This window comes from Oncorhynchus tshawytscha, linkage group LG24 (genome assembly GCF_018296145.1).
Source record: "Oncorhynchus tshawytscha isolate Ot180627B linkage group LG24, Otsh_v2.0, whole genome shotgun sequence".
Classification (NCBI taxonomy): domain Eukaryota; kingdom Metazoa; phylum Chordata; class Actinopteri; order Salmoniformes; family Salmonidae; genus Oncorhynchus; species Oncorhynchus tshawytscha.
The window spans coordinates 14,504,711-14,518,878 of record NC_056452.1 but is presented as its reverse complement, the minus strand read 5'-3'; the positions used below and the strand labels follow the sequence as shown (position 1 = coordinate 14,518,878).

General features: G+C 39.9%; 1 protein-coding gene across 1 annotated transcript in view; it reads right to left on the bottom strand.

The window, feature by feature from the left end:
- Positions 1-3,090: 3,090 nt before the first annotated feature.
- The window catches only part of LOC112223647 (angiotensin-converting enzyme), a 36,047-nt gene continuing 24,969 nt past the window's right edge, over positions 3,091-14,168 (bottom strand). Inside the window, exons 21-25 of the mRNA XM_024386739.2 lie at positions 13,904-14,048; positions 13,374-13,472; positions 12,957-13,079; positions 12,557-12,741; positions 3,091-4,057 (exon numbers count right to left, since the gene is read on the bottom strand). Of these exons, the coding sequence (XP_024242507.1) occupies positions 3,837-4,057; positions 12,557-12,741; positions 12,957-13,079; positions 13,374-13,472; positions 13,904-14,048 (773 nt within the window). The 3' untranslated portion in view covers positions 3,091-3,836. The remainder of the gene's footprint in view (positions 4,058-12,556; positions 12,742-12,956; positions 13,080-13,373; positions 13,473-13,903; positions 14,049-14,168) is intronic.

Below are 14,168 nucleotides of genomic sequence, written 5' to 3'. Positions count from 1 at the left end.
AAAGTACTACTTAAGTATTTTTGGGGGGGTATCTGTACTTTACTGTTTATATATATATTTTTTACAACTTTTACTTTTACTTCACTACATTCCTAATGAAAATAATGTACTTTTTTCCCATACATTTTCCCTGACATCCAAAAGTACTCGTTACATTTTGAATGCTTAGCAGGACAGGAATATGGTCCAATTCACTCACTTATCAAGAGAACATCCCTGGTGATCACTACTGCCTCTGATCTGGCAGACTCACGAAACAAAAATGCTTCATTTGTAAATGATGTTTGAGTGTCCCCCTGGCTATCAGTAAATTTTTCAAAACAAGAAAACTGTGCCGTCTGGTTTGCTTAAAATAAGGATTTTTTTAAAAATATTTATACTTTTACTGTTGATACTTAAGTATATTTTAGCAATTACATTTACTTTTGATACTTAAGTATGTTTAAAACCAAATACTTTTAGACTTTTACTCAAGTAGTATTTTACTGGGTGACTTTTACTCAAGTATGACATTTGGGTACTTTTTCCATCACTGACTTTTGAGCAGACCTTATGGGCAGTGGTGTAAAGTACTTAAGTAAAAAATATTTGAAAGTACTACTGAAGTATATTTTTGGGGTATCCTTACTTTACTTTACTACTTATATTATTTTGACGACTTTTACTTCTCTACATTCCGAAAGAAAATATTGTACTTTTTACTCTAGACATTTTCCCTGACACCCAAAAGTACTCGTTACATTTTGAATGCTTAGCAGCACAGGAAAATGGTCCAATTCCCGCACTTATCAACAGAACATCCCTGGTCATCCCTACTGCCTCTGATCTGGCAGACTCATTAAGCACAACATGCTTCATTTGTAAATTATGTCTAAATTTTGGAGTGTGCCCCTGGCTATCCGTAAATTTTAAAAACAAGAAAATGGTGCCATCTGGTTTGCTTAATATAAGGAATTTGAAATGATTTATACTTTTACTACTTAGGTACATTTTTGCGATTACAGTTACTTTTGATACTAAATTATATTGAAAACCAAACACTTTTAGACTTTTACTCAAGTACTATTTTACTGGATGACTTTCACTTTTACTTGAGTCCTTTTTTATTACGATATCTTTACCTTTAATCAAGTATGACAATTAGGTACTTTTTCCAGGACTGCTTATGGGCCCTTGTCAAAAGTAATGCAATAAATAGGGGATAGGGTGCCGTTTGGTCTGCAGCAGACAGTTGTGTAACCACTCCAGTAGCCATCACCTGAGGCACCAGAGATATTCTGCAAAGAGATTCTTTAACCGGTCATCTGTTGCCGTTGCTACAGACGTTCCATTGACTCACAAAATGGCTGGGGACGGAGGGGGGATGTCAAATCAAACTTTATTTGTCACATGCGCCGAATACAACAAGTGTAGACCTTACCGTGAAATGCTTACTTACAAGCCCTGTATAGCGACAGTGGCGAACTGCTAGGGCCTACATAAAGCTGTCCCAACAGCAGTCCCAACGCCTTACCACTGCTACACCTGGCTATCAACGGAGCCTCATTTACTGCCTATTTTTTTTAAAACATAGCTGATATGGCTGACTTGTTAAAAAATGTGGTTTCTACTGACAATTGAGATGTACAAACTATGGCATGAGGGGATGACTAGCGGATGAGGCAATCCATAATTTCGATTAAGACATTAATGAGCGAGCTAGGACGTCCGTTGTCAATATAACTATTTGTTCAGCACTTTTGAAATGTACAGCGACAGAATTTAGAACATGGGCTGTTGTTACAGTGTTCTCCCTGTACACTAAGTCAGAACCGTAGGATAAAAAAAAGGGGACATATAAGCAGACGATGAAAGCGCTTACAATAGTCGATAATTACATTTCTCAAAAACAGGTTAAAGGCTTACATGTGCACCACCAAGTCAGAACAGTAGGTGAAATTAAGAGGTGAAAATATACCAAATTATTTGGGTGAGGCACATGGGCTACTAACAGCTTACTGCACAACATACACTTAGTATTACTTTCTTAGCTTACAGTATACATATCTCCCTGGCATGTTTCATAATTTATGCAGCAGCATACAATACATTTTTGGACTCACCTTGTTGTGCTGGGCTCACTTGAACAGGAAGGTGGCAAAGTAGTTCTTTGTGGGCAAATTTTGTCATCAGTCTTTGTCATCAAAGTCTGTCATTCTCTGGATTTATGGTTCTTTCAAGACAACTGGAAAAATACAAATTAAAGTAGAATCATGACGACGTCAGTGATCTTCAGGTCGTAGCTCTAGTAAGAGGCCCGAGTTCCGAATTTACAATTACGAGTTGGATGAAAGTTCAAAACGTATTTTCCCAGTCGTAGCTCATTTTTCCTGAGTTCCCTAGTTGTCTTGAACTCACTAAAAGTCAGATTTTGCAGTTCCGATTTTGCAGTTTTGAGCGCGGCACAAATCATGCTTCATTGACAGCACAGCCAATGTTGAATGTTTATCATTTTAAACTTGGAAAAGAGACTTGGGACCACACAGCCACTCCACTGAATAGCAGGCTAGTGATTGCTATGCAATGCTTGCAGTTACCGACTGATTCCTTCCAAACCGCTCATTGTTGAATTTCCGATTTCCTTCTTGTTGGATAATGTTTATGTCTAATGGCAGATGAGCACCGATACATTTTCTATAATTTCTCATTATATGACAAGGATTAAAAAGGATTAGCCAGTAGATCGTCTACTTGATTCATGAGGATGACTGCTAGCTAAGATTTTGAAAGTCTGATGTTGACATGATCAGTCCAATCAAAACTACTGTACATATGTGATTTGACGTAATTTTATCTGTGGCCAATGACCTTGAGCCTTCTTGGATGGGCACTCCTAATATAACTCTATGGCAGCACCCAAGGAGCTTGATTTTTCTTGCTCTACCTTTAGACTTGGAGGGGACGTAGTGTCCCCATGAGTGACAGAACACTTAGCCATTCACGGCGCAGCGCTCCATATTTTCTGCTGGCTTGCCCCACCACCACAGAAAGCACTGAGCTAGGCTGAAACACCTGCATTTTGGAGCTGCTTTACTCAAAACAACAAGAGACCATGTTTGCATGCAGCTTTATTAACACAATGATATATATATTTTTACAGTGTTTGGAAACTGATATGTGATACGTATTAATGCCAAAATAACATGCAAAACAGGCAAGTCCCCCAAAAAATATATATAAAAAATATATTATTTTTTTGCTTAAAATGTGGGACTCAAAACAGGTGGGGCTCTGCCTGAAAGACGGGTCGCCACTGCACTGTAGTGTTATTTTATACCATGCTGTGTCAATGTATTGTAATTAAACAGTTTTTACCTGTTATTAATACCCATTATTTGATTGAATAGACAACTTGTTATTACCTGCTCGATTAAACACATTGCTATTAATTGTTTTATCCATCTTATCTTGCCACACAGAACCTCATTGACCAATGAATAGAGAGCAAATGGACATTCCTCTTTATTCTCGAAAGGCAAAGTATTGAATGAAAAAAAAATCCAATATTTCCAAAAAAATGCACACACAATTAATGACTTTACAAACAATCAATTGAAACATTTGTTCAGTGTTTCAACTATTACAAATAAATTACATAACCGTTAGATTCTTTGCATAGTAAAAATGATTTTGATTCCAAATTTATACAATAAATATACAAGACATCCAACATATGGGAGAAGCAGACCAAAATAATAAACAAAACCAATCAGGATGCATGGTACAAACAAACACTGATGATGACACTGCTGTTACCGGGGAATGTGATTTTCCCCAATAGAGTAGTACGTGCAGCCTTACTTCAGCTCCAGCTCAGATGAGGACAGATTTCTTCGTTTTGATTTCTTGTACTTGTAGCCCAGGAGGATGGTGGCCACTAGGAGCACCAGGCCCAGGACCAGTAGGACCCACTGGCCTGCTGCAGCCGCTGCACCATCCAGACTCATGCCCAGAAAGTTCACTTTACCATTATCTAGAACTGGGATTGGGGTTGGGGGAGATGTTTCTGAGCCGTCACCTGGAAACACACAGAGGTGAGTGATGCGAATCAGAAGACATACTCTTATCCTGTTTCAATCTAGTACTAGGCTTAAATGAACAAACAAGAGACGGAATGCAATATGACATTTTATTAAATAAATAGTTTACTGATGAGGAGTTCCAATGACGGGCCTTAAAAGGAAAGATTCACCCATTTTGAATGTTATATCGTATTTGTGCATCTGAGTGATATTCTATTGATTTCCAGGGTCATTTAATGTGGGAGTGTATCTGAGCTATTCGTTATTCAAGCAGGCAGCGATACAGCAGTTATGACGAGTTTTGCGTCACATGAAAATTACCACAGGAATGACAGAACATCGCTCTGAGATGAATAAATACTACATAACATTAAAAAAAAATGGGTTCATCTTTCATTTAAAAAAGGTAGAAAACGATATGACATAGATGCGGAACGAAAACAGCATAGTGGGTACATATTTCCGCAACAACTAAGACCGTTGAAGCGTGAGGCTCAATTTCTCTGCTGTTTGCTGCCCTGGCTACCACGCTGTGAACAACATGAAGCGAAGTCTACCTTTATTATAGCTGGTGGAGGGTTGTTGTTAACTTTAGTTGGTACACAAGTTCTTTCACTTGCGTGTTACTTTGACATATAAATACATCCCAAGATGTATGCCCATTGGTTGAGAGAGAGGAAGGGGATGATTGCAAGTGTGTACCCATAGGTTAAACAACAAGCATAAGGAATATGCATTATTGTGCCGTGCTCATAGTCTAAAAAGGTAAATGGGGTAATGACATTCCACACATGGTAAAGTAGAAAAGAGAACATGAAACAAGACCTATGCTGATGAAACCTTTGTTTCCCATTCTACGGGCATAGTGGGAATGTATACAATGTGAATGACGTTGTACTTAATGGATAAAGTTCAAAAAGAGCATTCAGACCAGCCTTACTGATTGAAAATTCAGAAACTACACTGAACAAAAATATAAAATGCAACCATTTCAAAGATTTTACTGAGTTTGCAGTTCATAAGGAAATCAGTCAATTCAAATAAATACATTTGATCCTAATCTATGGATTTCACATGTCTGGGAATACAGATATCTGTGACCAACAGATGCATACCTTAAAAAAAAGGTAGGGGCGTCGATCAGAAAACCAGTCAGTATCTGGTGTGACCACCATTTGCTGTCGTACACTTCAATACAGAGCATCCCAAACATGCTCGATGGGTGACATGTCTGGTGAGTATGCAGGCTATGGAAGAACTGGGACATTTTCAGCTTCCAGGAATTGTGTACAGATCCTTGCGACATGTGGCCAGGCGTTATCATGCTGAAACGAGGTGATAGTGGCGGATGAATGGCATAACAATGGGCCTCAGGATCTCGTCACGGTATCTCTGTGCATTCAAACTGCCACCAATAAAATGCAATTATGGTCTTTGTTCGTAGCTTATGCCTGCCTTTACCATAACCCCAACTCCACCATGGGAGACTCTACTCTCAACGTTGACATCAACAAACCGCTTGCCCACATGACGCCATACATGTGGTCTGCAGTTGTGAGGCCGGTTGGACATTGGAGGCGGCTTATGGTAGAGAAATGAACATTCAATTCTCTAGCAACAGCTATGGTGGATATTCCTGTAGTCAACATGCAAATTTCACTCTCCTTCAAAACTTGAGACATCTGTGGCATTGTGTTGTGTAACAAAACCGCATATTTTAGAGTGGCCTTATTGGCCCCAGCACAAGGTGCACTTGTGTAATGATCATGCCATTTAAGCTTCTTGATATGTCACACCTGTCAGGTGTATGGATTATCTTGACAAATGACAAATGCTCACTAACAGGGATGTAAACAAATTTGTGCACAAAATTTGAGAGAAATAAGCTTTTTGTACACATGGAAAATTTCTGGGATGTTTTATTTCAGCTCATAAAACATGGGACCAACACTTTATATTTTTATTCAGTGTACATTACTTTAAGATTGCTTCTGTCAAAACATTGAGACCAAGTCTTAATCTCAGAAAAACGTGTTTAATGCATATTTAGAAAGGAAAGAGTTTATCCTTTCTGCCATTTCATCTTTGTTCAGTCAGTGTGGTCAGAGAACAGAGGTCTCTTCTGCACTCCCCCTCTTTTTTTGACATTCCAGTTTCCCCTCTATCGTGTTCTTTCCCCCTGTCTTTTCGACATCCCAGTCCATCTCTCTCCATTGTTCTCCACCTGTCTCCTCGCTCTATCTAATCTCAAACTCCTTTCAGCAGGAACTCATCATAAAGGATTGGAGGTATTGATTTCATTGCTAGGAGCCTCTAAACCCACGAAAAACAATGCTTCAGGCCTGACAACAGTTGTTTCTCTGCAGATTGGTTTCAGCTTAAGTACATTGGAATTTTAGTGGCTCTATTCATTGACCTATAAAAGAACTGGAGACACCGTCAAAAATGGCCGACTGTTGTTTTCAACGTAATCTACTCAAATTCGCATATGCAGTTTCGTGGTGGCTGCCATTGCTTTACTGAGCCCATAACGCTTGTGCACCAGCACTTAGTGTGCACTGGAGGTCAGCATGAGCAGCGATGATGTCATCACAATTTCCAAAAACACAGCAGACATCAGTTGAATATAAAATGTTAATATCTTCGGCTATGAATAAAATATCATTAAAAAATGATAATAAACGGCCCCAGCACAATGGTGATTATGAAAGTGTATTTTTAGGAATGTTCTAATTGGATTTCTCTATGGGGCTGGGCTGTCTTTTTTTGGCTCGACTTCAGCTAAACTACAGTACTGAAAACACTGCCCTCTGGGTACATTGGAAAGAGGGCTATTGGAAAGAAATATTTAAGGAAGTGTACTTTCATCTTGTTATCATAATACCAATATTGAGCTTTAGGTTCTTCTGGCTTTGGTCCCAAAACTGTCCTGAGTCAGCTGAACTGCTACTCTGATAAAGTGTCATTAAAAATAAGACGCTACAAGGCCATACGTTTTTTTTTTTCACCCAACACACGTCTCCAAGTCATCAAATCGTCAAGCTTAACTACTAAACTATGACTCGGAATTTAGTAATTCAGTTAAATTAATTAACCCTAAAAAGTGTCATTAAGGGTCCATTTTGACCCCAAGAGGTTAAACAATGTCCTAATTTCGAAAAACTTTTCTGATCCTTCGGAAATGTTAGGAGTTTGTCAAGCAACTATATAACAACAATAAAATATCATAAATGTATTTATCAACTTTACCTTTATTTAACTAGGCAAGCCAGTTAAGAACAAATTCTTATTTTGAATGACAGCATAGAAACAACTGCCTTGTTCAGGGGCAGAATGACAGATTTTTACCTTGTCAGCTCGGGGATTCAATCTCGCAACCTTGCGGTTAGTAGTCCAACGCTCTAACCACTAGGCTACCTGAATACTGTGGTAAGATAGGGAAATTAAATATACAGTGCACTAGGAATAGATTCATTCCCCTTCTCTTTTTCCACATTTTGTTACGTTACAGTCTTATTCTAAAATGGATGAAATCATATTGTTCTACATCAATCTACACACACACACACACACACAACACACACCACCCCATAATGACAAAGTGAAAACCGGTTTTTAGAAATGTTTGCAAATGTATTAAAAATAAAAACACTGAAATACCTTATTTACATAAGTATTCAGACCCTTTGCTATGAGACTTGAAATTGAGCTCAGGTGCATCCCGTTTCCATTGATCATCCTTGAAATGTTTCTACAACTTGATTGGAGTCCACCTGTGGTAAATGTAATTGATTGGACATGATTTGGAAAGAAACACACCTGTCTATACAAGGTCCCACAGTTGACAGTGCATGTCAGAGGCACATGACAGCCGGCTTGGAGTTTACCAAAAGGCACCTAAGAGACTCAGTCCATGAGAAACAAAATTCTCTGGTCTGATGAAACCAAGATTGAACACTTTGGCCTGAATAACAAGTATCACATCTGGAGGAAACCTGGCACTATCCCTACGGTGAAGCATGGTGGTGGCAGCATCATGTTGTGGGGATGTTTTTCAGGGACTGGGAGACTTGTCAGGGTTGAGGGAAAGATGAACGGAGCAAAGTACAGAGAGATCATTGATGAAAACCTGCTCCAGAGCTCTCAGGGCCTCAGCCTGGGGCGGAAGCTCACCTTCCAACAGGACAACGACCCTAAGCACACAGCCAAGACAACATAGGAGTGGCTTCGGGACAACTCTGAATGTCCTTCAGTGGACCTGCCAGAGCCCAGACTTGAACATCTTTGGAGAGACCTGAAAATAGCTGTGCAGCGACGCTCCCCATCAAACCTGAGAGCTTCAGAGCAGAATGGGAGAAACTCCCCAAATACAGGTGTGACAAGCTTGTAGCGTCATACCCAAGAAGACTCAAGTTTGTAATTGCTGCCAAAGGTGCTTCAACAAAGTACTGAGGAAAGGGTCTGAATACTTACATAAATATATTTCAGTTTTGTATTTAATACATTTCCAAAAACCTGTTTTTGCTTTGTCATAATGGGTTATTGAGTGTAGATTGATGCACTGTATAATCTCTTTAGTATACTATTGGTGCACGCAAGTATGAAAATGTGCTGAAAATGTGGAATCAATAGTCAACTGTACAAAATTTGGCACAAAGTACAGTCGGAAGTTTACATACACTTAGGTTGGAGTCATTAAAACTAATTTTTCAACAACTCCACAAATGTCTTGTTAACAAACTATAGTTTTGGCAAGTCATGACACGAGCCATTTTTCCAACAATTGTTTACAGACAGATTATTTCACTGTATCACAATTCCAGTGGGTCAGAAGTTTACATACACTAAGTTGACTGTGCCTTTAAACAGCTTGAGAAATTCCAGAAAATTATGTCATGGCTTTAGAAGCTTCTGATAAATGATGTCAATTAGCCGGAGTCAATTGGAGGTGTACCTGTAGATGTATTTCAAGGCCTGCCTTCAAACTCAGTGACTCTTTGCTTGACATCATGGGAAAATCAAAAGAAATCAGCCAAGACCACACCAAAAAAATGTAGACCTCCACAAGTCTGGTTCATCCTTGGGAGCAATTTCCAAACTCCTGAAGGTACAAAGATTGTACTTTTTGGAGAAATGTCCTCTGGTCTGATGAAACAAAAATAGGACTGTTTGGCCATGATGACCATCGTTATTTTTGGAGGAAAAAGGGTGAGGCTTGCAAGCCGAAGAACACCCTCCCAACCGTGACTCACGGGGGTGGCAGCATCACTTTGTGGGGGTGCTTTGCTACAGGAGGGCCGGGTGGCATCATGAGGAGGAAAATTATGTGGATATATTGAAGCAACATCTCAAGACATCAGTCAGGAAGTTAAAGCTTGGTCGCAAATGGGTCTTCCAAATGGACAATGACCACAAGCATACTTCCAAAGTTGTGGCCATCTCAAAGTCCTGACCTCAATCCTATAGAAAATATGTGGGCAGAACTGAAAAAGTGTGTGCGTGCAAGGAGGCCTACAAACCCGACTCGGTTACACCAGCTCTGTCAGGAGGAATTGGCCAAAATTCACCCAACTTATTGTGGGAAGCTTGTGGAAGGCTACCTGAAACGTTTGACCAAAGTTAAACAATTTGAAGGTAATGCTACCAAATACTAATTGAGTGTATGTAAACTTCTGACCCACTGGGAATTTGGTGAAAGAAATAAAAGCTGAAAGAAATCACTCTACTATTTTTTTTTTACATTATAGTGGCAGCCACTATAAGTACAAAAGTTTCTCTCAGCTACAGATATTCCTCTTAGCTATTGGAACCTCAGGAAAATCTAGACTACAATAGCTTGTTGTACACTGGGATTGTTGTACACTGGGATTGTGTTACTGGGATTTCTCTGTTAATTGAATGATTAGAATATTCCACCCTGAAACCATATAATTGTATGGAATTGATTAGAATGTATAAAATTATAATCAACAAATTTGAAGTTCTAGTCAGAATTAGGGTAAAACAAGGGGTAGCTTTCTGTGGTTGCCTCGATAGCGCACAACCACAAAAATCCTACCCCCCCCACCTCTAACTGGACCTGTGATCATTGCCTTAACACTTCATTGTCTTGCAAAAGCCACAATGCATGGTAAGTTTCCTCTCTAATTAGTGAACATCTAGAGCCTGGGTCTATCCTCCATTACATGCTCCAGACACAGTTGGAGTAGGACCGGGCCTTCAGGGTGAAGAGTAGGCTGTGAAGGTGGCATTTTATTGCATTCAATGCATCTTTACTTATACCTTTTTCAAATGTGATTGTTACTTGTATTTTATTTGGGTCCAAAACAGTTTCATTATTCAACCCATTCCATATATGTATACTACAGTAGGTTGGTGGCAGCTTAATTGTGGAGGATGGGCTCATAGTAACGGCTGGAACAGAGTAAGTGGAATGGTATTGAACTCAAACACATGGTTTCCATGTTTGATGCCATTCCATTTACTCCATTCCAGACATTATTGTGAGCTTTCCTCTCCTCAGCAGCCTCCTGTGATGTACACATTACCATCAACTTCCTCCTCAGTCAGTAGTTTGTCTTGTCAATTTCAGTGTTCAAGTGTGTTGGCCATTGCTAGTAATTGGCCATACCTGATCTTAATTGGTTGAGGTCTTGAAAGGTGGTCTGTTTGAACAGTGGGAAAAGAAATGCTTGGAAGAGGTAGACATGCTATATACTCTGCAGGAAAGGTTTTTGTTATTTTAATTAAGCTTTTAGCCTGTGTTTTAACCTCTTTGAACCCATCTGTTTTATAAGCCTAAAATATTTATTCAATTCTGACAATCTTCATCAGTTCAGTTATTATTTTAACATCTTGATGTGCACGGGATATGGCCAGCTCTGTCACACAGGTGGGCATCATCATAACTCTTTGCAGTAGGTAGGTCTGCACTCAGCAGCACAGCTCATTTATTTTTCACCATTATCAATTTCATTAGCCTCAAAACATTCCAGCCTTTCAACGTACTCCTCCCAGGAGCTATCATTTTCATCAATAAACTCCACCATGATTGCCACGAAAGAGGAAACTCCACTTTGGCACTTTACTCATGAATCTTCTTCCATTCTAGTCCGTATCCACTTCGTCGCCAAGTATTCTGTACGTGACATGAAAGTACAATCCCAATAATGAGGAAGCAACAGGGTAAGTTTAGGTGATTTGCTAGATTGCAAACGTGGCTGCCATGTCGGCAGGTGACTGAACTTCACCACCCACGGTGTGTGCACTCCTTAACGTGCCTATCAACACTAAATGGAATCCTTAAGATTCTGATTCACCTGTCTGTCAATCTAAGTAACATAAAACCACCCCCATCAAAATCTGTCACTTGAAGATAGGCAGATGCACCATGAAAAAAAATTCTGTCAGCCTTCTGCATCTGTGGTGGAAGGTGACATAGCGGTGGTTGTCAGACCATGAGACATCCCAGAAAAATCGGTCTTCTCACAAACGTCTAGCATCCAAATTGTTTGGCCTAAACTAATATGACCACTCTATGGAACGATGACTCCAACATGTCACGGGACTCGTCTGAGGGTACAAATGAATGGAAGTATGGAGGTAGTTGTGCCAACGAAAATAAGGTGCGAAATGTGTCAAATCAAAATGACTTCCTGAACTTTCTTATCTGGCCATAAACATTTTTTTTGGGGGGGATACCTCAAATACCAAATGATTCATGGCATGACCATCTTAAAACAATTCCATCTGTTAGCTTAGTAGACCCCCCCAATTTTTTTTTTATTATTATTATTTTTTTTAAATCAGCTGATGCGTTGATCAGCTGATTGACAGGTATACTGTAGAACGATAAACTTCTCGTGTGGATGCTCGCCAACATGTATAGTTTATCGTTATCGTCCTTGCTGTGGATGGCCCTTAACACAATTGATTGTGTGAGACAAATTACGACGAACTTGACATTCGAACACTTTACCTAACGCTCCACTCACTATTCATTTGAATCGGTAAAAAGTAACCTAACGTAGCAGGTTTAAAAGAAAGGCCTGAAACCTTTGGGGGGAAAAAATGTTGAGATTCTCTTCTGCACTGTTCAACCAATCCAGTAAATGTGGAGGAGGAGTTAAGATGGAGTGTCACCTTAACGTCCAAAAGCAGAAGTCACGTTACAAGCTCTTTCTACTTACCCAGAAAACTGGATGCATCCGTTTTAGTTCAGCCCCGCTGAGGGTGGGTAAAGAGACGTGCACTTCACGATAGGTCTAAAACCGTTCGTCATAATTACGAGTTGTATTTCATTTAACAATTCAATATTTTGGGGGGGTAATTTTATTTTAAATGGGCTAAAAATACATAGCTTAAGTGTCATAGTAACAACTGATTCAGTCATGCTAAATTTTATTTAACCATTTTATTTGGATAAAGGAGGTACGGTAGGGCGGGCACGGCCCCCTAAGCCCCCCCACAACACTGGGCCTGGCTATCAGACTTACTTGGTGGTTTCCAGTCATATTCCGGCCAGCCTCTGACCTCGCCATTCTTGTTGTTCTCTACCTCCAGCCAATCAGTGAGAGGTTTGAAGTACTGTACCAGTGGCTTGGCGGACATGATAGGCTCTCCAGTGATCATAGCCATCGCTTCAGGCCAGGGCTTACTAAAACCCAGCTTCATCACGTCACTGCAAAAACACAGGAAATGGATGAAACAGTCATTCCAAAAGTCTATGGGAAAGAATTTTTCTACAGTCAAACAAATGTTTCAGATGCAACAGTTTATATACTATACAACACTTCCACATATCTGAACGACAACTTCGAACACATTTACGTAAACAACATTATCACATAAAAAAAGATTGACAGTGCTACTGGTTTGAGGGTGTACATTACTGACCCTAGAAGTTTCCCTGCCTCTTTGGAGCGGTAGATATCACATTGGTGGAGAGGGCCGACATGCCCGGCGGTGTTACACAGAGCCTGATGAAACTGGAACTGGATGATGAAGCTCACGAAGTACCTGATAGGAAGACACTCCGTCACATGACGTTCCCACTGCATCCCACATACAAAAACGCTCTGTTTTTATGAATGCCATTTAAATCTACTGATCGACATGGTAAGAGTATCAGTAAACGCAATGTAGGCCCACTTGTGTTTTTATGAACAAGACAGAAAAGTGATCAAATGAAAGTTAGGTGGTTTACAGTTGAACGTTTGGTTCACTTTTCTTCAAGTGCGTTGCGCCACTGATTTCATCAAACGTTCCTTTAGCTTCCTCTAGTTAAAGAGTAATAAACGTCAGACGACGCACCTGACATAGGGCACATTAGCAGGGATGTGGAACTTTGCACCTGGGTCAAAGTCCTGCTCAGTACGGGCCACAGGTGGACACACGCCCTGGTACTTCACTCTGGAAGGGACAGACAGTATAAAGAAATTGTATTTGTTACTTTTACATAGATGGCGAATAACCCCCTTCTCCATCCTCCCCTAAAAGTTTTTTTTGTTGTAGCAAATGTAGTCAAATCAAATTGTATTTGTCACATACACATGGTTAGCAGGTGTTAATGCGAGTGTGGCAAAATGCTTGTGCTTCTAGTTCCAACAATGCAGTAATAACCAACGAGTAATCTAACAATGTCACAACAACAAACACACACACACACACACACACACACACACGTGTAAAGGGATAAAGACTATATGTACATAAAGATATGAATGACTGATGGTACAGAACGGCATAGGCAAGATGCAGTAGATGGTATCGAGTGCAGTATATACACATATGAGATGAGTAATGTAGGGTAAGTAAACATAAGTGACAAAAGTGGTCTTTACCTCATGTTCCACCATTCCTTGTTGTACTCCCCCTGAGAGATGCGTCCATCAAACACTTTCCACCTCCACTGGTCCATCAAGTACCCGAAGGGCAGGAAGGCTATTTTGTCCAGGGCGATGCTCATGAGGTAATTGATCGTACTCTCTGGAAATGAACAGACACATTCAAGGTTAGAGTGGTGTAGTGCAATCACAACATATAGCTAGTTAATTTATGTTCACCACACAGCTTGCTTTAAAATAGATGTTTTGTTAATGCTATGGC